Here is a 26,877-nt window from a genome sequence, read left to right as displayed (position 1 = left end):
AGTGAAATGTACAAGTTATTCTGTAATGTTATTTACATTTCACTGCATTTTTAACAGGATTATTCTGGCAACCACAGCTAAACACAAATTAGGAATTGTGTGGTGTAAAAGTAATAAATCATCAGATTCTAGCAATGTTGACTTCGGTGCCTTGCTCAAGGGCACTTCAGCCATGGATGGAGATGTAAGGGTGGGATTTGAGCTTGTAATCCTGAGACCAACTCCCTAACCATTAGGCCACGGCTGCCCTCGTTAACCTATAAATGACATGAAATTATGATTGCTAATGGAAAAAAAAAAACACCTTTCGGAAGCTCTGCCTTGGATCACTTTTGTGTCCCTCGCATGGTTGCAGAGGGGGCTGAGCTCTCAGAAACCCTGCTTTCTCCGCCTCTATTAAAACCAGCCCCAGTTCGGTGCCAGACAGACCGGCCGGACCGTCTGCTTACTCTGCACACCAGACAGACCTCCACTTGGATCTGGAAGAAGTTTTTTTTTTTCCCCTTTAATTAATATGAAGTAAAGTCTGCATTGCATTATTGCATTTCTGTGCAAGAAGAAACAAGATCAGAAGCACATATATTATGGACACTAATGGAGACTGCTGTCAATAAGAATATGATCTCAGTTTAAACTTTAGTTGTTTTCTTTTTGTTCTTCTTTTCTTCCACCGGTTGCCCTGCTTCCTTTATTAGATCAGACAATGCGACTGATTGTATTATCTGCGGTTGTGCTGCTGTGCGTCAGGACCCCGGCCCGCGCCGAACCCAAGTCCAAAGCCTGCCCGTCCCGCTGTGATGTGAGCGCGTGCCCGAGCCCGAGCTGCCCGAGCGGGTACGTGCCGGACCGCTGCGGCTGTTGTCTGGTGTGCGCGCGCGCCGAGGGTGAATCGTGCGGCCGCGCGCACGACCTGCCCTGCGGCGACGGGCTGGAGTGCAAACACCCGGCGGGGAAGCGGCTCTCTAAAGGCGTGTGTCAGTGCCGCTACGGAGCCAAAGTGTGCGCCAGTGACGGCAACACGTACGCCAACGTGTGCCAGCTCAAAGCCGCGAGCCGCAAAGCGCTGCAGCAGGGCCTGCCGGGACTCAGCTCTGTGCACAAGGGCCCCTGCGAGAGTGGCCGAGGTAAGCTATCACTCTGTCTCACTTCAGCAGTGTGCACAGGAAGCCAAGAGCACGTTAGAACAAAATTACTTTTGCAGAATAAGAAACGTTTTGTACTTTTCCCTATTTGTTCATTATTGGAAAGAAGGTCCTGGGTTCGAGCCCCCTTTCTGTATGGAGTTTGCATGTCAAGTCAAGTCAAGTGCTTTTATTTGTCATATACATTTTACATGTAGTGAAATGTTGAAGGGCGGCACGGTGGTGTAGTGGTTAGCGCTGTCGCCTCACAGCAAGAAGGTCCGGGTTCGAGCCCCGTGGCCGGCGAGGGCCTTTCTGTGTGGAGTTTGCATGTTCTCCCCGTGTCCACGTGGGTTTCCTCCGGGTGCTCCGGTTTCCCCCACAGTCCAAAGACATGCAGGTTAGGTTAACTGGTGACTCTAAATTGACCGTAGGTGTGAATGTGAGTGTGAATGGTTGTCTGTGTCTATGTGTCAGCCCTGTGATGACCTGGCGACTTGTCCAGGGTGTACCCCGCCTCTCACCCGTAGTCAGCTGGGATAGGCTCCAGCTTGCCTGCGACCCTGTAGAAGGATAAAGCGGCTAGAGATAATGAGATGAGATGAGATAAATAAATAAGAATAAAAACAACATATGCAAATAAGTAAACGCACTAGAAAAGTAAAAGATGACTCCTGAAGCATGACATATAAAAAATAAGTCTAAAATACTAATGAGTAAGTTAAAATAGCCTGGGGATAACAACAAGATTTAAAAAAAAATGTGCACAGTTAAAAAGAGGAAAATGAGTCCTCTAACACTGATATAAAAACTGTAGTAAAGGGGATTATTTAAAATGTACTGAGTTTAGCAGTCTAACTGCCTGTGGATAAAAACTCTTCCTCAGTCTCTCTGTTCGTGCATGGAGATTTCATAGTCGTCTGCCTGAATTCAACAGGGTGAAGAGGTTAGAGTTTGGGTGTGAGGCATCCTGCATGATTTTCCTGGCCCTAGCTCCCACCCTCTTTGTGCCTATGTCCATCAGACTCGGTAGGGGGGCTCTGATCGTCCGTTCTGCAGAGCGCACCACTCTCTGCAGTGCTTTCTGGTCGCGTGCTGTACAGTTCCCAAACCAGGCCGTAATACAGCCTGTTAGGACACTCTCCACCGCTGAGGAGTAAAATGTGGTCAAGATGGAAGGGGAGACCTTAAACTTCCTCAGTCGGCGGAGAAAGTACAGCCGCTGCCTGGATTTCGCTGTGAGGTGTTGTGTTTGTAGTGACCAGGAGAGGTCCTCAGTCAGGTGTACCCCCAGGTACTTGAAGCTGGGGACCCTCTCCACAGGCTCCCCGCTGATGGTGAGTGGTGTATATGTCCTGCTCTGCACCTTCCTGAAGTCCACCACCATTTCCTTTGTCTTGCTGACATTCAGGGCCAAGTTGTTGGACTGGCACCACAGTGCTAGGTCAGCCACCTCCTTCAGGTAGGCCTGCTCGTTTTTTTGTGAGATGAGACCCAGCACCACGGTGTTGTCAGCAAATTTGATAATGGAAGTGGAACTGCTGGTGGTTGTGCAGTCGTGTGTGTAGATGTTATAGAGCAATGGACTTAAAACACAACCCTGGGGCGAGCCAATGTTGAGGGTCAACTTCCCTGAAGTGACCCCCCCCCCCCATTCTGACCACTTGGGGGCGATCCGTGAGGAAGCTGAGCACCCAGTTGCACAACTGGGTGTTAAATCCCAGCGCCCTCATCTTGTCAGCCAGGCGAAGGGGGATTATGGTGTTAAATGCTGAACTGTAATCTATGAACAGCATTCTCACATAATTTCCCCTCCCCTCATGCAGATGGGCCAATGTAGTGTGCAGTAGGCTTGAGATGGCATTGTCCCTACTTCTGTTTGCTCTGTAGGCAAATTGGTGAGGATCGAAAGAACTGGGCAGGGTGTGGCATATGTGTTTTTTCACAAGCCTCTCAAAGCACTTCATTACCGCTGATGTAAGGGCCACTGGGCGGTAGTCATTCAGGCCTGCTGGCTTGCTGTTTTTAGGCACAGGAACAATGATTGATTGTTTAAAGCAAGATGGAACCACGGCTTCAGCCAGTGACATGTTAAAGATCTCAGCATAAACAGGGGCTAGCTGATCAGCGCAGGATCACAGAATCCTGCCAGGGATCTGATCGGGGCCTGTTGCTTTCCTCCCATTTACGCCTCTGAACACTCCCCTCACATCACTCTCACTGATAATGAAAGGAGGCGTCCCGTTACCACTAGACTTTTCAGTCACAGCTACCATGGGGTTAGCAAGGTCAAAGCGGGCATAGAATGTGTTTAGCTCATCAGCAAGTGAGGGGTCAGAGCTATGCATGGAGCTGGGCTTGTTTTTAAAATCTGTCATAACCCGAAGGCCCTTCCACACACTGGCAGGATCACCAGCCTGGAAGTCAGCTTCCACACAGCTTCTATGTCTGCGTGGGTTTCCTCCAAAGACATGCAGGTTAGGTAAATTGGTGGCTCTAAACTGACCGTAGGTGTGAATGTGAAGGTATCAGCATATCTGCGATGACCTGGCAACTTGTCCGGGGTGTACCGCACGTCTCGCCCATAGTCAGCTGGGATAGGCTCCAACTTGCCTGCGACCCTGTAGAACAGGATGAAGCGGCTACAGATGGATGGATGGACTTGCACATGACAAGAAGGTCCTGGGTTCGAGCCCAGCAGCCAGCGAGGGCCTTTCTGTATGGAGTCTGCATGTTCTCTCCATGTCTGTGTGGGTTTCCGCCAAAGACATGCAGGTTAGGTTAATTGGTGGCTCTAAACTGACTGTAGGTGTGAATGTGAAGGTGTGTGAATGGTTGTTTGTCTCTGTGTATCAGCATGTCTGCGATGAACTGGCAACTTGTCCAGGGTGTACCCCACCTCTCACCCATAGTCAGCTGGTATAGGCTCCAGCTTGCCTGCGACCCTGTAGAACAAGATAAGTGGCTAAAGATAATGGATGGATGGATGGATGGATGGACTTGCACATGATAAGAAGGTCCTGGGTTTGAGCCCAGCAGCCAGCGAGGGCCTTTCTGTATGGAGTTTGCATGTTCTCCCCGTGTCCGCGTGGGTTTCCTCCAGGTGCTCCGGTTTCCCCCACAGTCCAAAGACATGCAGGTTAGGTTAACTGGTGACTCTAAATTGACTGTAGGTGTGAATGTGAGTGTGAATGGTTGTTTGTTTGTCTCTGCGTATCAGCATATCTGTGATGAACTGGCGACTTGTCCAGGGTGTACCCCACCTCTCACCCATAGTCAGCTAGGATAGGCTCCAGCTTGCCTGCGACCCTGTAGAACAGGATAAGCGGCTACAGATAATGGATGGATGGATAGATGGACTTGCACATGATGTACTGTATAATATTATTATAATCCCTCTGTAGGTTCTAACACTCAAGGTGTTTGATCACATGAGCTAGATATGTTTCATCATGCCTGCAAGAATTGCACAACAGTAATAGACCTCTTAGAGGTAGTTGCGGTGGCAATTGGACTTGCTAGAATTTTAAGAGGGGCAACTGCCACCCTGTGCCGCCCATGTGGCCAAGCCCCAAAGCAAACCTTTACAAGTACCCCTTTCTGCAACACCAAAAGCCCAGGGTTGGACTTGGACTTGATCCAGCTCCTTCTACTTAGGCAGAGTCCAACCAAAAGCCCAGGGGTGGAGACAATTCAATTTGGATAACTGTGTTTGTTGTTGCAAGTTGTACAGCATCTCATTATTTATGGTTTAGTAATTAGGGTCAGGGTTAGATTTATAGGTGTTTGTTGTAGGCCCCGCTTTACTTCCTGGACTTTTGGATTTGCAGAGAAGACAATCTACGGAAGCTTGTTTCCACCACTATAGTAATGAGAAGCTTTCTCATAATAATGGCTTAATCCTGTATCTCATAATAATGAGAATTTTCTAATCATTAGGACTTTCAATCTCATAATAATGGCTTAGTATCTCATAATTATGACTTAATATTGGTCATAGTAATGAGATGTTGTCATAATTTTGAGAAAATGCTCTCATTATTATGAAATAGTAAGTCGTTATTTTGACATAAGTCATATTTATGATGTAGTATCTTATAATTGGGGCAGCACGGTGGTGTAGTGGTTAGCACTGTCGTCTCACAGCAAGAAGGTCCTGGGTTCGAGCCCAGTGGAGTTTGCATGTTCTCCCCGTGTCCGCGTGGGTTTCCTCCGGGTGCTCCGGTTTCCCCTACAGTCCAAAGACATGCAGGTTAGGTTAACTGGTGACTCTAAATTGACCGTAGGTGTGAATGTGAGTGTGAATGGTTGTCTGTGTCTATGTGTCAGCCCTGCGATGACCTGGCGACTTGTCCATGGTGTACCCCGCCTTTCACCCGTAGTCAGCTGGGATGGACTCCTGCTTGCATGCGACCCTGTAGAACAGGATAAGTGGCTAAAGATAATGGATGGATAGTTATAGTTATGAGATACATTATTATTGTTTTTTTCAAGTGATAGAAATGGGCTTCCATGATTATCTCAACCTGTGGTTCAGTGCTAAATGTTGCGATCACAGGATGACAGGCAACATTTTAAAACGCTAATAAACCACTGATGTGGAATTGTTAAGGATTTATGGACATTATTAAGGGTGCTCAGGAATGATTAAAATCCTTACACAATAAAATAATTGCTGATTGATTAGTGGGCTGTTTTTCTTATAGCAACGTTGAGCTATATCAGGATTGCAAAGGCCATTATTGCAACAATAACCAACAACCTATAGGCTATATTTTACATTCCCACTTCAGGAGGAGGACAGAGCAGCAATTTGTGGGTTTTAAATAAGTCACACTATATTTTAGTTAGCAGAAGTCTCTACCAACAAGTGGTCATCTTTCAGTGGGATTTAAAAAAAAAAAAAGACTTGGGGTTGAGCAGTGTCTCCAGCCAGTCTGGTTCTTTACAGCCTCTAAGGAGACATCTTACAGATCCCATAAGACACACCGGAAATCACGATCAAACAATTAAACCAATGTAGTACCTTATATATCTTCAGACATTAATATGGGTGCACTTATGTCTAGCTGCTAGATATATCCCTTAATTTAAGGACTTATCTGACTTCCTTACACAAAACCTTCTAGCATACTGCTTGAAGTAATAGCATCCAAGGATGTTTAAAACACCATAACTCCAACACTGACCCTGACTTCCAGGTGGCAGCTGTAGAGTTGTAGAGAGTTGATATGAGCAGGCAGAATACAGAAGGTCATTGTGCTCTCCAGACTAGACATGAATTTCCGGGTGAACTTTTGCCTGATCCCTATCCGGCTCCAAACCAATGTCCTAACCTTACCTACTTTATGACCAACCAGTAAAGTACAGACTGACAGGAAGTAGGCAAGAGAAGAAATTAGCGCCAGTGTTTTACCGACAAAGAAAGATAGCCTGAGCTGTTAACCAGAATTAGCTTCTGTGATTACTGACAGATGGAAATCTCGGTAATAATGTGTGAGAGCTGGGTCAGTAATAGGAGTCAAATCTTAGCTTTAAACAAACCAATTACTGCATATTAGTCCAGAAAGATGGCAAGATGGCTGTCTGAATGAATAAGTATGACATATCCTTCCCGACTGCCTTCTAATTTTGTCATACACATGAGAATATTATTTTTAAAGACCGACTTCTTACTTCTGCTGTCTGGTGCTTTTTGGTGGTCAGGAACCGCCTACTTTCCCAGGAAGAGCTGTCTGACTGACAAACCATGTTTACTCACCACTTACTGTTTTAAACAAAATAGAAATTTTTCCCAGTCTGGTTATATATTGTGCTGTATGCAGTTCATTGTCCAAAAGTTTGTTTTCCCACTGGAAGCCAGCGTACAGAAGAGTGTATACATGGATGTGTAGGTTAGCCAATCAAATTGCAATCTTCAATATTCAGAAGCTTGTGGCCAGCTAAGTTACAGAAAATATGATCTGAGACGTTCCATGAGCTGTGGCTCAATGATAGAACACAGAGACAATATCTAACAAAATCTGACAACAATGCATGCATCAGCAATCTTACAGTAGCCTCAAAGTAAATTAATGATAATCCTTTGTGTGTTTAGGATACTAATAGTATTAGGATGTATAAAGAAAAAACAGTTCAGGAATCATTCGTATGACGCTTCCAGGAGAAGGGGGGGAGTGAATATCAGCCAAGGTAAACATTTGCAAAGAGCATGCAGTGTGAGCAGAAATGGTTTAATCTCTTTAAAAACATACCAAAAAATTCATCAGTCATAATTTCCTGTATAACTAATACTCTGAAACATCAAGGATAAACACTGAATTTTTCATTCATGTATCAAATATCCCACCATGTATCCCTTCCATCACGGTAGCCAAGCATGTGCCATCAACTGGACCACTAATGTATAGTCTTTCCCTCAAACCAGACTGGAAAATGAGACTGGAGAGTCAGAGGAGATAATTTTGGACAGCTTATGGAATATTTAACCCTCGGTAAATAGCTAGTGCATGGCTGACTGTGCAAAGCTTTAGGTTTTTTTTTTCTTATATGGTCTCTAATAGAGCAACCTCAAAGAGAATACACGTTGAAATTGGAATAGAGGGTTGGCTGACTTGGCCACCATGACCTAAAAGATCTTAACTCTGCAGTTACCCTTGAGGCCATGTTCAAGTGATATAGTTACCCTGGAATGTGGCCTTAAAGGAGGTTACATGAGGTGATTAATGATAAACAACTGCACGTGATTTACTGCACAGTTATAATGTTTGGTTTTTTTTTTTTTTTTTAATGAGCAATCCATAATTTATACTTCAGCCAGAATTCGAAGCTCCACTTCTCTTGTTCGTTTCCTGCACAGCAATGACACCGTTACAAAAATATACTGAACTCAAAGCAAAAACACAACCCATAAAATGTAAACCTCTGGGGTGGTGTTAGAGGTTACAGTTAGACAGTATTAAGTGGTTGTAAATTTGTACTGTAAACATTATACTGTTAGACATATTGCCCCAGAGCGCAAGTTTAGTTTTGAGGTTATAAAACCAGGTTTGTTACTAGACCCCTGAGCTAGAGTGTGTGTGCTAAGGCGGTCACAGAAAACAGCGGTCAGCTCAGGTGCAACAAAAATAACATTGTCTAATTACTATACTTTTACTCACCCAGGACACACACACACACACGTTTGTCTTTCTATCCATGTAAGGACCATCCATTGGCATAATTATTCATGCAGCTTATTAATTCTGTCTCTACACCAAAATCTAACTCCTCAGTCCTCTCGGGTCTTTTAAGATTTTAAACGAAAGCAGTTTAAAAATACAGTTTTCCTTGTGGAGACTATCCAAATGTTAAAACTATCAGATATTCCTATATATGGTCCCTACCAAGATGCACACACGAACGAACGAATGCACAAACGCACCAGTGAACTGGTCTGAAACCACCTGCTGGTTTTGATGCAATTACAGACAAGCAGCAGTTCCTGTGTTCGAAAAATACTTTACCACAACTTCGCCCTCTGGTCCTGTAGTAAATACGACCCCCTCTGTCCATAAATACTAAAAGGTTTAGTTAATGACTGATGTTTTATTAACATACTCATTAAGGTTTATAAAATGTTCCGGTGGTGTAGTGGTTAGCACTGTTGCCTGACAACAAGAAGGTTCTGGGTTCAAACCCAGCGGCTGACGAGGGCCTTTCTGTGTGGAGTTTGCATGTTCTCTCTGTGGGTTTCCTCACACAATCCAAAGATATGCAGGTTAGGTTAATTGGTGGCTCTAACTTGACCGTGAGTGTGAATGGTTGTTTGTCTCTCTGTGTGTGTCAGCCCTGCGATGAGCTGGCGACTTGTCCAGGGTCAGCTGGGATAAGCTCCTGCTTGCCCCCCGTGACCCCACACGGGATAAGCGGTTACAGATAAAACAAACAACTGTTTACACTAACTGTTGACTTCAGACTAGCATCGCCTATTTTGATGTACAGTGAAGCTGCTCTCAGGTCAGCAGCGTGACTGAACTTCTTCCAGCCTTCTATAAAAGCCAACATGGTGTGTGCTTATTAACATGACAAATTCTTCCTGCTAGTATAGGTCCCACACACCCCAACAGCCCGAGGTATAAATTCAACTTCATTGCTGATGTGGTGGAAAAGATTGCTCCAGCTGTGGTTCATGTGGAACTGTTCCTCAAGTAAGTTCTGCATCTGATTTACTGTACATCAGCTTATTCTGAAGAAATGCATTCAAGTTAAAACAATGGCACTTTAAAAAAATGTATGCTGATTGTTATATGCTATGCATTAATTAGACATAAAGAAAATGAGCTCTCAATGATCCTCAGATGTATACAGCACGCGTTCTGTTCCTAGCCTTGGGAGTATTTGCACACGTGGCAGGCATGGCCGTGTTATTTTGCCATGCATCAGAAATGAGTCTAGTCTACAGTAGTTGTTTTGTTAAATGTTTTTTTTTGCAAAGAGGTGGAAATGTAACAGAGCTGAAGGTGTGCAAACACTTTTATGCCTCCTGAGACAGTCAGGATGAGCGCAGCTGTTTCTCACCAAGTCTGCTGATTTATAGACGCTTGGCAAAAAAAAAAAAGATGTTAAATAGACACACAGGAGTCAAGAGGCAGACAGTTTCCACTCAACAAAATCTTGAATCATTAACGTCATGAATCACTGTGTTTTCCAGAGTTTTCATTTGTTTGAGTCTAATTTTTACATTTGTACATCCTGGACAAATGAAAATTATGCAACCGTTTTCTCTACTATGTGAGAAACAATGAAATCTGTACCAGCAGTATTACATTAAACTAATAATGTTGACCTTTAACCCATAGACACCCACTGTTTGGCCGGACTGTACCACTGTCAAGCGGCTCAGGCTTTGTGATTTCGGAGACTGGGTTGATTGTAACAAATGCTCATGTCGTGTCCACCACCACATCCGTGTCAGGACATCAGCAACTTAAAGTGCAGATGCATGATGGAGACCTATACGATGCTACAATTAAAGACATTGATAAAAAGTCCGACATTGCCACCATCAAAATCAACCCACAGGTGAATACTGTATGACACAGGAATTGTTATTGGTCTAACAGTTAACAATTATTTGCTGAAGGTGAAATGAATATTGATGAATAATAACTGAGACAAAGTCAAGGTTATATTCACCAATATTCACTGAGCCTGAGGCAGATAATTGTTTTAGTATAAATACACAGGTGATTATTAAAAAAAATTATTTCAAACCTCAAAAGCGGCATGCAAATGTAGTAAAGACTTGTGTCACTTATCTATGCCGACTCACATAAAAAAATTTGTTTTGAAATAGAGAAAATAAATCACAATTCCACCTTACTTTTGAATAGTTTTAGACCAAATTCGTAGCATCTTTAGTGCTTTTAGGAACAGCATTTTCTTTCATAATTTATCATTCTTTCTCCACTTACAGTGACAAAGTGATTGGCCGCCATTTTGCCGAGTCACTCGAGGTGATTATCGAGGAATAGTTTGAATTTCTTGCCCAATCAATGCGCGTGATTTTCTATAATCACCTGTGTATTTATATTAATTCCTTTTAATTTATCTTCTCGGCGGCACGGTGGTGTAGTGGTTAGCGCTGTCGCCTCACAGCAAGAAGGTCCTGGGTTCAAGCCCCGGGGCCGGCGAGGGCCTTTCTGTGTGGAGTTTGCATGTTCTTCCCATGTCCGCGTGGGTTTCCTCCGGGTGCTCCGGTTTCCCCCACAGTCCAAAGACATGCAGGTTAGGTTAACTGGTGACTCTAAATTGACCGTAGGTGTGAATGTGAGTGTGAATGGTTGTCTGTGTCTATGTGTCAGCCCTGTGATGACCTGGTGACTTGTCCAGGGTGTACCCCGCCTTTCGCCCATAGTCAGCTGGGATAGGCTCCAGCTTGCCTGCGACCCTGTAGAAAGATAAAGCAGCTAGAGATAATGAGAATGAGAGATTTATCTTCTCGATAGATCTCACCTTTATTATTCAAGTTATCCCATATATTTAACAGTTATTCCACAAAATTGAGTCGTACACGAGCTGATAGCCGACGAAGCGCATAGCGCTGAGTCAGCTATAAGCCAGATACGACGAGATTGAGTGGAATAACTGTTTTATTATATCCACATTCACTGGATTTTGAGAAACAGAGCATTTTATTGTTATTTTTTGCAAATTTGATAAATAAAAACTTTATACAAAACGTCTAACAAAATAATTTCCGCTTCGAATGTAAACAAACTGGCGAAATGACAGTAGCAATTTGTGAAAAATGCTATGATAACAATTCATGAAAAATAAAAAAGATACGTTCTTACCATCAAATACTTTTATTCTGTATTTTGTTGCTTTTTTGCATTTTTTGGGGGTGGGTTCTTCTTCTTTAGGGTTTTTTGGTGGTTAAAGGTGCATTACTGCCACCATCTGGGCTGGAGTGTAGAACAGGAGATACTGGGGGGAGCCCAAAAAACTTTATCCTTTTAGCTATTTCGGTTTCTTTTAAATACTTGATAACAATTTTTGGGGTTTTGTTTTCAAGTAGAGTTTTTTCATCCTCAGTTGGTTGAGCAACACTCTCTGCCATTTTGTTTTTCTCTGCTCATGGTATATGAACTGATAGCCTAGTAGGGTTGCCACCTGTGTCTGACAAAAATCCTGGACATTTCGACCATCCAATCGACCTTTTTGCTTGTAAGCAACGGCGCCCTTCACACATCTAACCCAAGACAAAAATCGCCCTTCTACACTGAAACTGTATTGCTCTAATTAGTAAAAATGACGCTTTTGCTAGTTATTTGTTTAGTTAATTGCTTTACATAATATAGCAGGTCTTCATTAGCCTGGCAAGCCAGACTAAATGTGAATATTTAGTCTGGCCTCGATCCGTAGACATTTCCGAAGTGGGTAGGAGGAACAAACCGCTGTCTTTCAAACTGTCTCTGTGCGTATAGGCCAACGCTCTGACCAATCAGCGCAACAGTGACTGTGACGTAGTCAGAGCGACAGAAAGCAGTGGGGGAGGCCTTGAAATAAATAATTTTTCAAAATGCGTATTAATTAATAAACATGTTCTAGATATTAAGAAGTTTGGAGATAATGACCACAAGTTTGGAGTCTGTACCACGTACATAACATACACTCATTTTTTTTCCCCAAGTGTTTTTCAAGGGTTTGCTTAAACTGTTTTTGAGAGTTTTTATTTAGTGGTGTTTGGTGAAATAATTTCCCTTAAATTTAAAATAACGGGAAAATAAGAAACAATCAAAAAGTAATGTTTCAAAGCTGTTTATTAATTCTTTGTACTGCACAAACTAGCCCCATCCTTTTGGCTACGAGCGGAGCCAGCTCGTAGATCAGACTTTTGCCATAGCCGGTCGGCAAAACAGCGAAAACGTCCTTCTTGAAAAGGAACGAGCGGAGAGCCTCTTCCTGCTCATGTTTCAACGAAAACTCCAAGTCTAATTCTTCTAAAACTGATTCCAAAGCGGAGTTAAACGCGCGCTGTTCACTAGCCGTAGCCATCTTTCCTGTTGTGCTTTCTCCAGCGTTGCGCAGCTTTGTCGTCACTCCTGCAAAAGCCCGCCCAAAGAATCAAAACAAAAACCTTGCGTTGTGATTGGCGGGCACGATTTGATGCCCGGAGTGTTTTTGTTTACATGGTGCGAGGCTAGACCCACTCGCTAGGCAAAAATATTTTTGGCCGCTAGGCGGGTGGGTCTAGTTTACTAGGCTAGGTCTTCAGTATTTTGGTTTATTTCCAACAGTTTTTGGTTGTGGACAACTGGGGGCAGTAGTGGGCACAGGTAAAAGGGAAATACATAATTAAGTTCTGTTTGTTTGCTTATGTGGAATAAAAATAAATAATCTAATTTTTCATTGTATCTAAGAATACCTGAATGTAACAGTGTAAGGTGTAGTGTCAAACAGCTTACCTGATTGCTTAGAGTGTGGTGTGTGCTTTGCCTGTGCCTCTGCTGCTCTTGGCTAAACAAATACATAGGAGGACATGTAACTGGTATAACTTGGCACATACAGTACATACAGGAGTATGTTACTACACTACACTATTTCATTTAATTCACCAAAACCTTACCTAATCTTCCATTTATATTTGGTGTTTTTCTTTGCTGCTGCTATGAGTCCTGGCTGATTTTCAATGAATGTCTTGAACTCAGTACAGGACAACTAAAAGTTTAGCCTGACTTGAAGCTCAGCCTTCACCATTGCAACAGAGAGTCTGTTTCTTTTATCAGTCCAAGCCGGTTCCAGGCTAGCACCAACTCTCTGCTGGGCCAGAGGAAAGAACCGCTTACGTCAGCGGGGGGGCGGAGTTGTTAAGACCAACAACAATAACAAGACCATGAAAGATCGCCATTTTTAAGCGCCGAGAAGCAGCAGCTGTACAAACGCGAAGTCATCCATTATTATTATTATTGTTGTTACTGCTGCTTCTTCCGTGTTTTTGCTTTGATATTCGCGCCAAGGTTTATGTAAACGTATCGCCGTAACTGACGTATACAGCGACGTAAGTGACGTATACAGCGACGTAATGACGTATTCAGCGACGTGATGACGTGGCTCCGCTTAGTGGCGCTTAGCACGGGCGAGCTATGGAAAAGCAAACTGGTTCTCAGCTGGCTCGCAAGTTGAAATACACATTTTGCCCATCATGTACAAAAAACCGGGACATTCAGTGTCCCGGATTTTTTTTTTTTTTTTTCCGGGACAGACCATGAAAATCCGGGACAATCAGGAAAAACCGGGACAGGTGGCAACACTATAGCCTAGTAGTAGAGTAGCCAATCAGAGTATGCGATTGCTCATATCCAGTGAATGTGGATAGAATAAAAGTACACATGCAGTGAGCAGAATTATGGTACAACATACAAGACAATAGTAGAATCCCAACAATGTTACGTCCATCTGTGGCCAGGAGTTCAAGAGAGCAAAATTAACCCACGCTTTCTCTCCCCTGTCAATCACTAGCCTTGGATGTCTGTGAGCTCATGTATGCAGAAGAGGGCAGATGGTGCTTTCATCCAAGTGTGTGACACAACGTGTGCAGTAGTTTGAAATTATGCCATTGGTTGGGTTCATCTGTCTCGGATAAAGCACATGCACCGTAGTGAGTGGGAATTGGCAAATGACCAAATTGGTAGACCATGGGGGTACAATTTTCCCTTCACCCCAAATGTAGATGATTAGTTAAGATATACAGTATCTTGTATCTGAAAACTGTTTCCTTAAAGGGCTGATGACACGAACATGACTCTATGCAATTTCTTAAATAAACTATACAACATGGCAAACATGTTAGATTTCTGTTATAATTACGTGAAAAGAAGCTGTTGTTACGCAAATATCCAACTTTTAATTGCACAGCACAAGAAAACTGGGTCCGTGGCTCGCGGCCATGTTGTGACGTCAGCGGGAGAACGCGCTGCGGTTCACTGGCTGTTCTACTCATAGACATCCTATGGTTCTACTCTGGTTCTACTCAATGGAAATGGCGCATGAAAACGCCGGTGAACTCTCTAGTGCTAGCTCTTCCTCTTCTGGGAGTCTAGAATTGTGTTGATCTCTTCCGAATAGAATCTATGATAGCCTACCCTCTTTACCCTTTGCCTCTCGTTGCTAGGTGGCAGTTACATGAAAGCCGCAAGCTTTCACAAGCAAATACATGACTGATATCACGCCGACTTTATGATTACATTTATGATTATCATGTAGAATCTATAGCTCTATGTACCTTTATCTTATGTCGTTTCACAACACATGTTCTGACAGGAGGACTGTCTTTGGATCCGGCATAGCTACTAGTAGACCCCCTCCGGAATACTGGCAGTGTTGCCAGATTGGGATTTTTCCCACCCAGTTGAGCGGTTTCAAGTGCATTTTGGTGGGTTTTGAACATATTTTGGGCTGTAAAACTTCAGCAGTATCTGGCAACAGATACTGCTGACATTTTCCAGCCCAAAATATGTTCAAAACCCACCAAAATGCACTTGAAACCGCTCAACTGGGCGGGTAAAATCCCAATCTGGCAACACTGTGTAGGCACTGCTGATGGTAGTAACACACGTTTGTGCTGAACTGAACACCCAAGAGATTCTTTTAAGCTGGGAAGGGTGTCAAAACAATCGAAGTGTTCAGAGCACAGGACGGATGTTGGTGAGGGCTCCCACTTGTCACGAGCGCGCCTGACTTGCTTCACCCACTTCGCATGCAGCTCGGGATCTCTGGGAAACTTGAATAAACTTACCCCATCCTTGTAGGTTTTGGAGCAAAAGCCGGCAACACAACGCGAAGGCATAATAACTAATATATATATATATATATATATATATATATATATATATATATATATAATGTATAATAATAATACTAATAATGACAAACTGAACACCTGTCGCATCAACAACAAACTGGTAAGTTAGGAGGAAGGTTCTTTCGCTGACGTCATATAGCTCCTCCTCCTCCTCCTCCGTCTCCTGGGTGCTGCAGCCCCGTCAAATTTGCCCAAATAGCCGCGTTTTTTATCATAACTTGTAAAATAGGCGCCTTCGTGAATTAATAGATGGATCATCGGGAATTACTTTTTATGTTATAAAACATCGCCAAAGATGTCAAAAACGTGTCATCAGCACTTTAATGCAATTAAAGTGAATGAGGCTAACAAGTGAGGGAAGGGAAGGAAGTTTATAGCCTTCAGTTCAGCACCAAGCACATCTGCATACCTAAGGCATTGGTTGTATAAGTATCACCATATGTACATCAACAGTGTAATAAGATAGCTCATTCATTCATTCTCCTTTGGCTTTTTCTGTTGAGAGTCACATTCGAGACTTCTCTATCCTCAGCCAAACACTACACCTCCTTCTGGGAGAGCCTCAGACCTTCCCAAGCCAACTGTGAGATATAATCTCTCCAATGGGTTCTGGGTCTGCCCTGGAGTCTCTGTTCAAATAAATACACAAATTTAAACAATATCGAAATCAATGCTAATCTACACATAAACCTTCTAACTTCTTTTACCCAGATTTATAGCTGTATACACAGTACTGTGCAAAAGTCTTAGGCACCCTATTTTTTTTTCCATACAAACTTTGTTATAGATTTATATTTTATGACTTCTACATTATCGAGTCAGGACAAAAACATTTTAGAGTCCAAACGTTCGTTTTTCCAGTACAAAATTAAATATTATAGGGGGAAAAAAGTTTGTATCTGAGCAGCATATGACATAAGAGACCACTTTTCAAATTAAAAACAAAAACATAATGAAAGCTACTGGGTTTTGGTGCAAAATTAAGAAGTGAGTTTGACAGTCAAAGTGTCCAGAAGAACTGTGGCTGGTTCTATAAGATGCTCAGTAAAACCTACAGCTCATTTCCTTATAAAACTGCACTCACTGTACCTGTGGCTGATAAAAGAGAGCAACTGGACTTGCTTGAAGATTCTTGAAGACGTTTCACCTCTCATCCGAAAGGCTTCTTCAGTTCTGTCTGACTAATAGGGAGTATCAGGTATTTATCCTCTCATGGATGAAAAGCAATCCTAAGGTGTCATTGAGTCATTCTGTTGGTGTGGGTCACTGGGGGCTGGGTGTGAACGGCCTCGAGAGTCGTTGAGGTGATCAGTGGATTGTTGGTTCTCTCCGTCCTCCTGTGAGTCACTGAAAACAGCTGGGTTTTGGGGTGCATTCAGTTGTCTGGGAAGTGTGCCAAGGACTTCTCAGTGGCTGATAAATGGTGTCTTAGACCACCACCTCTGTTCAGTGATGTTCAATGTTCACTGTTCAGTGTTCCAGGTTGACAAAAATGGTTTCTTTAACTCCTCGCTCATACCAACGATCCTCTCTGGCTAAAATGCGTACATTGCAATCCTGAAATGAGTCTCCTTTGTTGTTAAGATGAAGATAGACAGCAGAGTCCTGGCCTGAGGAACTGGCTCTCCTGTGTTGAGCCAGAAGGCTCAGAAGGCTTCCACCTCATGGGTTTTGATTTTAACCCAGGTGTCATCCACATATCTGAACCAGTGGCTGGGAGCAACTCCTGAAAAAGTGGTCAAAGCTTTATGTTCCACTTCCTCCATGTATAGATTGGCCACAATAGGGGACACCGGTGAGCCCATGGCGCAGCCATGCTTCTGTCTGTAGAAACTTTCATTAAACTGGAAATAGGTGGTGGCCAGGCAGAGGTCAAGCAGGGTGCAAATCTGGTCTGTGGTGAGGTTCGTTCTATCCAGTAAGGTGCTGTCTTGAAAGAGTCATTTTCTAGCAGATTCGACTGCTTCTGTGGTGGGAATGCAGGTGAATAGAGAAGTGACATTGTAGGAAACCATCGTTTCATCTGAGTCTAGTGTGAGGTCTGCAACTTTAGTAGCAAAATCTTGGGAGTTTTTGACGTGATGTGGCGTGTTTCCAACAAGAGGAGCCAGGATGGTGGCTAGGTGTTTGGCAATGTTATAGGTGACCGAGTTTATACTGCTGATGATTGGTCTGAGTGGAGCTCCTTCCTTGTGAATCTTGGGGAGTCCGTATATGAGAGGAATGGCTCCCCAGGGTACAATCTGTAGTACAGAGATTGGTTGATGGCTTGGTCCTTTTCTAGTTGTTGTAGGCAGCTAACAACTTTCTTTTTGTAACAACTGATGGAGTCCCGCCTCAAGGTTTCATAGGTGGTTGTGTCGCTGAGGAGACTGGCCATCTTTGAGTGGTAGTCCGCTGTGTTTAGCACCACTGTGCATCTCCCTTTGTCAGCAGGAAGGATGGTGATGTTCCGGTCTCTTTGAAGCAATGTAAGAGCCCTCCTTTCTTGGCTGGAACAGCCATCACTGAACAGAGGTGGTGGTCTAAGGTGGGGTTTACATTAGACCGTATCAGCGGATCATCAGATTAACGTTTTTAAAAACGATTAGCGTGCACACAGCAACGCCAATACACGATTCGTGTGCACACAGCAACGCCAATACACGGATACGCTAATCACATGACTAATTCGGCACGTAAGTTGAAATGTGTCAGTGCGGCTCATCGCTTCCTCCTCAGCAGCTGCGCTCCAAATCACTCCGCCCTGAACAGCGAGTGCCCTCTGGAGGGTGCGCACTCTGGCCCTGCGCAGCTCACAGAGCGCGCGAGTGTAGTGCACGAGCAGTGATTCGGGACTGAGCCGCTGTGCGCAAGTCACTTACCACTTGCAAGTGGAAGGATGGCAAGCCTAAAGACCATCATAACTACACAATGGGCAGTATTTGCATCAGTATTTGCAGTATTTTCATACTTTTATACTCTTTAATGAAAGGTGATACAAGGTGGAAGTCCGCGCCGTTTTTCAGCAGTCGCGTCACATGACCAACGCCAGCGAATCAGGAAGGTGGATGTCACAGTGACGTTGTCCAATGACGACGCTAGCTAGAGCTCAGCACAGCGTATCCGCGTATTCTCAATGTTTACACAGCACCGGAGCTGACACGATCTGGATTGAATACATGGACCCTGGCGGATTCCCGTTTCCCGGCGTTTTAATGTAAATGGACAGTGCATCCGCGAAGAAAACGAGACAGATACGGTCTAATGTAAACTTGGCCTAAGACACCATTTATCAGCCACCTACAATGTAGTCCTTGGCACACTTCCCAGACAACTGAACCCAGCTGTTTTCAGTGACTCACAGGAGGACAGAGAGAACCAACAACCATTGATCATCCCAAAGACTCTCTAGGCCGTTCACACCCAGCCCCCAGTGACCCATACCAACAGGATGACTCAACAACACCTTAGGATTGCTTTTCATCCATGAGAGGCTAAATACCTGATACTCCCTATTAGTCAGACAGAACTGAAGAAGCCTTCTGGATGAGAGGTGAAACGTCTTCAAGAATCTTCAAGCAAGTCCAGTTGCTCTCTTTTACCACCTACAGTTTACTATGACCTGGATGACTGAGAATCTTCACAGACTCACTGTACCTGAGACTACTAATTTTATTATTATTTTTTAAAAGCAAAGGGTCGTCTCACACCAAATATTGACTTTGTTTCATTTATTATGGCTTACTGATTATAGTTTTTTTTTATGTTGAAACATTTAATTTCATTATTTTTTAAGCCATTTTTGGTCTACAACATTTCTTTACATGTGCCTAAGACTTTTGCACAGTACTGTGCGTGTTTATAGAGAACAGTATGATATACAGTGATGGACACATCTGACACTCAACACTGTATGAAGCAGGTGTGATCATGTAGACATGAACAGTGCTGAACTGAAGACTGTTATCTTGCTTGTTTGCACGAGCCTCACTACTTAAGTATGAAACTAAACCAGAAAACCTCCACCACCAAACAAATCTTGACTACGTGTAGATTGAAACTTGTGTACATTTCATTTTTAATGTTGAAGAGACTACAGAAAATCCCATTACAATAAACACAATACTCAGATGACAGTAGTTTAACCACATTTCTCTCTCTGTTGTGTTCTTTGATGCTGCTCAGAAAAAACTGTCCGTCTTATTGCTGGGTCACTCAGCAGACTTGCGGCCTGGGGAGTTTGTGGTTGCTATTGGGAGTCCGTTTGCTTTGCAAAACACAGTGACCACAGGAATCGTCAGCACAGCTCAAAGAGATGGAAAAGAACTGGGTATCCGGGACTCAGACATGGATTACATCCAGACTGATGCAATCATAAATGTGAGACAACTGATACTGGATTTGAGTATCTGATCATACTGGTATTTAAATGAAGCAAAAAAATGAAACATTGTGTATGTGTTTTTTCTTTTCTTTAGTATGGGAATTCAGGTGGCCCCCTTGTCAACCTGGTAAGCATTCGATATACATACAGTACAAGTGCATTCAATACTAAATAAGTTTATTAATATTTTTTTTAAAAAACAGACTAATTTGTATACAGCATGGAGATATGCACTTGAGAGAAGGGGAATGAAAGTCAGTAGAAGCAAGACGGAGTATATGTGTGTGAACGAGGGTGAGGATAGTGGAACGATACAGTTACAAGGAATAGAGGTCAAAGCAGATGAGTTCAAATATCTGGGGTCAACTGTACAAAGTAATGGAGAGTGCAGAAGAGAAGTGAAGAAGAGCAGGTTGGACTGGATGGAGGAGAGGATCACGAGTGATTTGTGACAGAAGGTTGCCAGGAAGAGTGAAAGGGAAAGTGTACAAGACAGCAGTAAGAGCAGCAATGTTGTACGGTTTGGAGACAGTGGCACTGAAAAAAAGACAGGAGGCTGAACTGGAGGTAGCGGAGCTGAAGATGTTGAGATTTTCACTGGGAGTGACAAAGTTGGACAGAATTAGAAATGAGTATATTAGAGGAACAGAACATGTAGGACGGCTTGGAGACAAAGTGATTGCGACGTAAGATTGAGGTTTGGAAACGTAAAGAGGAGAGATCCAGGGTATATTGGGAAAATAATGCTGGAGATGGAGTTGCTAGGTAGAAGGAAAAGAAGACGAAAGATGAGATTTATGGATGTGGCGAAGGAGGACATGAAGAGATGGAGGGATATTATCCGCTGTGGCGACCCGTAACAGGAACAGCTGAAAAAAGAAGAATTTGCAAACAGCTTGAGATTCATCAGTGTTGTTCAGTGTTATGCTACTATTCTATGATATACCTTTATGTTGATCTTCATGTATTATTAGGATGGAGAAGTGATTGGAATCAACACCCTAAAGGTAGCAGCGGGGATCTCCTTCGCCATTCCTTCAGACAGAATAACCCTTTTCCTCAATGACTCCATGGGGAAGCAAAGCAAAGGTACATCAGGGTTTCATGTGTATCCACATATTATGGCTCATAGCTTGTGCTGGTTTATGGTGAATAAATATTCATGACTGTTTTGCATTGTTCTTGTGCTTCACACTTTCAGAATTGAGATCAGTGAAGAAGCGTTTCATCGGAATTCGCATGCTCACTATTACTGAAGCGTGAGTGGATTTCATATCTTTGATTTACACACTAGATGGCCAAAAGTATGTGGATGCATGACCATCACACTCACATGTGAGCCAAATTGTTGGCACAAAATTGGAAGTACGCAATTGCGTTGAATGTATCTTTATGCTGTAGTATTAAGGTGGAATTAAGTTCACTGGAACTAAGAAGCCCAAACCTGTTCCAGCATGACGGTGACCCACAAAACACACATGGTTTGCCAAGGTTGGTGTGGAAGATCTTGAGTGTTCTGCACCGAGCCCTGACCTCAACCTCACCGAACACCTTTTGGATGAACAGGAACACTGACTGTGCACCACACCATCGTGTCCATCATCAGTATCTGACCTCGCTAATGCTCCTGTAGCTGAATGAACTCAAATCCCCACATCGACACTCCAACATCTATTGGAAAAACTTCTCAGAAGAGTGGAGGCTGTTATAGCAGCAAAGAGGAAAACGACTCCATATTAATGCTCAGTTCAGGAAGAACATCTGGTTGTGATGGTCAGGTGTCCACATACTTTTGTATTATAGTCACTATTAAGGGTTTTGGATTGCCCCAAATCCCCAACAGTAACAATGGTGACAAACTTCACATCATTCTACACTAAAGTGCTCAGTACCCAAACAAATACCACATCAAGGTTTTGTTGAGTATTTTGGTGTGTTCAGCATGGGGTGTCCTTCTGATTTCTGTAGACTTGTAGAGGAGCTCAAGCAGCACAACCCAGACTTCCCTGATGTTATCAGTGGAATCTATGTCCATGAGGTGGTTCCTCACTCTCCTGCTCAAAAGTAAGTATTGAACCAAGCATCATATAAATGCTGCTTATTTTACGTTACTTTATTATACACTTTTACACACTTTTAAAATGAGGCGGAATTCTTTCTTCTCTGAATAAGCTGCATCCTTTATTGGGTTTTCAGCATTTGCATACTTATATTAATGACACACAATGTTGACAGAATCAAAAATAACATCATGTAATTGTCTTGTATTGAAAAAAGCATACGGAAAATCATTTGTAAATTCATTTGGGCTTCGTCTAGGTTTCTTCATAATGCAAACATTCTCCAGCTCCGTTTTCCACACTTTCACAGACTGACACATGGTGTAGCCAATCAGCAATAAGCATGTCATTTTAAATACATTCTCAGAAAATAGAGTACAGTATTGTTCCTTTAGGGGTACAATGGCTTATCACTGAGGAAGGACCCTCTAAGGTACTTACAGTGGTGCTTGAAAGTTTGTGAACCCTTTAGAATTTTCTATATTTCTGCATAAATATGACCTAAAACATCATCAGATTTTCACACAAGTCCTAAAAGTAGATAAAGAGAATCCAGTTAAACAAATGAGACAAAAATATTATACTTGGTCATTTATTTATTGAGGAAAATGATCCAATATTACATATCTGTGAGTGGCAAAAGTATGTGAACCTCTAGGATTAGCAGTTAATTTGAAGGTGAAATTAGAGTCAGGTGTTTTCAGTCAATGGGATAACAATCAGGTGTGAGTGGGCACCCTGTTTTATTTAAAGAACAGGGATCTATCAAAGTCTGATCCTCACAACACATGTTTGTGGAAGTGTATCATGGCACGAACAAAGGAGATTTCTGAGGACCTCAGAAAAAGCATTGTTGATGCTCATCAGGCCGGAAAAGGTTACAAAACCATCTCTAAAGAGTTTGGACTCCACCAATCCACAGTCAGACAGATTGTGTACAAATGGAGGAAATTCAAGACCATTGTTACCCTCCCCAGGAGTGGTCGACCAACAAAGATCACTCCAAGAGCAGTTAGTGAGGTCACAAAGGACTCCAGGGTTACTTCAGAGCAACTGAAGGCCTCTCTCACATTGGCTAATATTAATGTTCATGAGTCCACCATCAGGAGAACACTGAACAACAATGGTGTGCATGGCAGGGTTGCAAGGAGAAAGCCACTGCTCTCCAAAAAGAATATTGCTGCTCGTCTGCAGTTTGCTAAATATCACGTGGACAAGCCAGAAGGCTATTGGAAAAATGTTTTGTGGACAGATGAGACCAAAATAGAACTTTTGGTTTAAATGAGAAGTGTTATGTTTGGAGAAAGGAAAATACTGCATTCCAGCATAAGAACCTTATCCCATCTGTGAAACCTGGTGGTGGTAGTATCATGGTTTGGGCCTGTTTTGCTGTATCTGGGCCAGGACGGCTTGCCATCATTGATGGAACAATGAATTCTGAATTATACCAGCGAATTCTAAAGGAAAATGTCAGGACATCTGTCCATGAAATGAGTCTCAAGAGAAGGTGGGTCATGCAGCAAGATGACGACCCTAAGCACACAAGTCATCCTACCAAAGAATGGTTAAAGAAGAATAAAGTTAATGTTTTGGAATGGCCAAGTCAAAGTCCTGACCTTAATCCAATGGAAATGTTGTGGAAGGACCTGAAGCGAGCAGTTCATGTGAGGAAACCCACCAACATCCCAGAGTTGAAGCTGTTCTGTACGGAGGAACGGGCTAAAATTCCTCCAAGCCAGTGTGCAGGACTGATCAACAGTTACCGGAAACGTTTAGTTGCAGTTATTGCTGCACAAGGGGGTCACACCAGATACTGAAAGCAAAGGTTCACATACTTTTGCCACTCACAGATATGTAATATTGGATCATTTTCCTCAATAAATAAATGAACAAGTATAATATTTTTGTCTCATTTGTTTAATTGGGTTCTCTTTATCTACTTTTAGGACTTGTGTGAAAATCTGATGATGTTTTAGGTCATATTTATGCAGAAATATAGAACATTCTAAAGGGTTCACAAACTTTCAAGCACCACTGCATTTGTACCCTTTATATGCTGCTTGGGAACATATATGTACCTTTTTGGCCCTTAAAAGGTCCAATATTGAGCTCTAGGGAGTATATTAGTGTAGATTGTACCTTGGAGGACAGAAATGGACTCCTACTGTACCCCTATTTCTGACAGTGTAGGACCTTCCCCTTTCTGAGTTAATTTGATGTGTTTTCTGAGGTGCGTCATGGTGGTGTAGTGGTTAGTACTATCACCTCACAGCAAGAAGGTTCCAGGTTTGAACCTCACGGCCAACGGAGGCCTCCCCTTGTCTGTTTGGGTTTCCCTCACAGTCCAAAGACATGCAGATGAAGTAAAATACCCAGCCACTGGGGTTGCCCAAGACAGTGCATATTTAGTGCTGGTCCCAAGCCCAAACAGACTGGGGAGGGTTGCATCAGGAAGGGCATCCGGTGTAAAAACCTATGCCAAATCAAATACGCAGGACAGATCTGCTGTAGCGACCCCGAACGGGAGCAGCCGAAAGATGTGTTTTCTGACTTGTTAATGTGTTTTGAACTTTTGGGCTACCATAAAAAACAGAACATAGAAGATTAAAGGAACAGTCCACCGTACTTCCATAATGAAATATGCTCTTATCTGAATTGAGACGAGCTGCTCCGTACCTCTCCGAGCTTTGCGCGACCTCCCAGTCAGTCAGACGCACTGTCACTCCTGTTAGCAATGTAGCTAGGCTCAGCATGGCCAATGGTATTTTTTGGGGCTGTAGTTAGATGCGACCAAACTCTTCCACGTTTTTCCTGTTTACATAGGTTTATATGACCAGTGATATGAAACAAGTTCAGTTACACAAATTGAAACGTGGCGATTTTCTATGCTATGGAAAGTCCGCACTATAATGACAGGCGTACTAACACCTTCTGCGCGCTTCGGCAGCGCATTGATATCTGAGCTCCGTACTACAGCCCCAAAAAATACCATTGGCCATGCTGAGCCTAGCTACATTGCTAACAGGAGTGACAGCGCGTCTGACTGCATCTGACTGACTGGGAGGTCGCGCAAAGCTCGGAGAGGTACGGAGCAGCTCGTCTCAATTCAGATAAGAGCATATTTCATTATGGAAGTACGGTGGACTGTTCCTTTAAAGTGGAAACATAAAACTCTTTCTGACAGATTAAGATGTTTTTGTTTACACCGTACGTTACAGCAGTGTTAATGTTGCTGTTTCATAAATGAGTGGAGAAAATAAGTAAAGGACCACAGTGCAATTATATGTTGGCTGAAGAGCTTCACAGATTGTGGTAGTGCTTATTAAACACCAGACACATTTACCAAGCTGTGCTTTGGTAAACCTGAACTAAATGAAGTGCTGCATTATCCTCTGTCTTCAACTCTAGAGGGGGTATAAAGGACGGTGACATCATCGTAAAGCTGAACGGCCGGCCGTTATCCAGCACCAGTGAGCTGAAGGAGGCGTTGTTGGAGGACACGGCTCTGCTGCTGGAAGTCCGCCGAGGCAACGATGATCTGCTGTTCAACATTGAGCCTGATGTTATCATGCAGTGACATTTATGCACCTTACCATTTGCTCTGGTGATGCCAGGACAAACAGGGGAACATGGATGGCATGCCGGCAGCCACAGAAAATAAAAGCCAAAGCCTTAAACACTATGAACCCCCAAAAACAGCTGAGTAGGAGTTTCCCTGCTGTGCTTTGTCACCAAAATACTGTATATATATGGATGGAGATGAAGCCTTGTATTATTTAGTTTATGGTGAATAAGGAAATGTATAGTACTGTACTGTTTTTTAAAGACAATGCTGGCGATACTGAAAAGCAGCTAGATTTGTGCCTGATGCCATTCCACAAGCCAGGGTGAAGCAGAATGAGCACATGTAGATGGTCAGTATGCCATCTTTGAATTTTAACGTGTGTCAAGACATTGTAATAAAATAAAATAAAAAACTGGGGAAAAAAAAAAAAGTCAAACATGCTATGCATTAGCACATTGTACAAAATGTGACCAACACATCCTATTGCTGTTCATTTTATAACTGTCTTTTGATGCTCGATATCTACTTTTGTAACAATTGTTTGAGTCAAAATGTTTACAATTGTGTCCGATGGTTCAAACCAATAAAGGCACAATTTCTGATCATCATGTCACCCAGTCTGGCCATGAACGATCCTATTTGGTTCTGCTTGTATTTATTTAATAGTCATAATGGAAGCATTAGGAGTTTTAGACTATAGCAGATACACCAGGACACAGGCTTCACTTTTCACCTCCGCACCTGTAAAGTGCACATTTATAATGTATACATACAAAGACTTTTCCCTTTTGTATTATTCAGGTGATGTATCTGCCATATTCAGGGATGAGAATGAAAAATATTTAAAAAGTCTGAAAAAACCAGGGCGGTGCCCATGGCCCGGGGGGCGGGGCCCAGGGGTTCCAGGGGCTAATGATTTTTGGCTATTTTTTATTTTTATTTTTTTTACCCCAAAACCATTAATTTTATCAGCAAAAAGTTGCAATGTATTTGGAAATAAATTCCCCTTCTTGGTGGACTACCAGGTGAAAATGATTAATATGGTACAAGAGACTTGTTTTTAATCAATTCACATTTGATGATTTCAAAAAATCAATGCACCTTTTAATATAAACGAGCTCGACAGTATTATATTTCTGCATTTTTGCTATTCATGTCTTTGAATACTCTAATCCTTTAAAATGAAGTGCAAACCAGAAAAAAGTTCTATCATATAATTCTCTTAAGCTTTCTTCTGATGTTATCATGGTAGCAGGAGGTCTTGCATATTAAGCAGGCAACATTCAACATCACTCATCACTTCCCTTTCAACTGTTGTGTGTACTAACTAGGTTTTATCTGGACAGGATGTTGTGTAATCTCATCTCATCTCATTATCTCTAGCCGCTTTATCCTTCTACAGGGTCGCAGGCAAGCTG

General features: G+C 42.9%; 1 protein-coding gene across 1 annotated transcript; it reads left to right on the top strand.

Annotated features, from left to right (window-relative positions):
• Positions 1–429: 429 nt before the first annotated feature.
• On the top strand, positions 430–25,995 carry htra3b (HtrA serine peptidase 3b). The gene is made up of 9 exons (XM_060924427.1): positions 430–1,124; positions 9,211–9,310; positions 9,962–10,184; positions 19,636–19,830; positions 19,929–19,961; positions 20,809–20,923; positions 21,036–21,093; positions 21,803–21,898; positions 25,303–25,995. Exons 1-9 carry the CDS (start codon positions 704–706, stop codon positions 25,469–25,471), a joined length of 1,410 nt encoding a protein of 469 aa, XP_060780410.1. The 5' UTR covers positions 430–703; the 3' UTR covers positions 25,472–25,995.
• The last annotated feature ends 882 nt before the right edge of the window (positions 25,996–26,877 follow it).

Source organism: Neoarius graeffei, chromosome 1, assembly GCF_027579695.1.
Source record: "Neoarius graeffei isolate fNeoGra1 chromosome 1, fNeoGra1.pri, whole genome shotgun sequence".
In the NCBI taxonomy this organism is placed as follows: Eukaryota; Metazoa; Chordata; class Actinopteri; order Siluriformes; family Ariidae; genus Neoarius; species Neoarius graeffei.
This window is presented reverse-complemented; position numbering and strand designations above follow the sequence as displayed.

Excerpts from the sequence above, each read along its gene's own strand:
- htra3b (XM_060924427.1), top strand. The coding sequence starts at position 704 with ATGCGACTGATTGTATTATCTGCGGTTGTGCTGCTGTGCGTCAGGACC. Across the intron at positions 9,311-9,961 it reads CATGTGGAACTGTTCCTCAA|ACACCCACTGTTTGGCCGGA; the intron begins GTAAGTTCTGCA and ends TTTAACCCATAG. Across the intron at positions 19,831-19,928 it reads AGACTGATGCAATCATAAAT|TATGGGAATTCAGGTGGCCC; the intron begins GTGAGACAACTG and ends TCTTTTCTTTAG.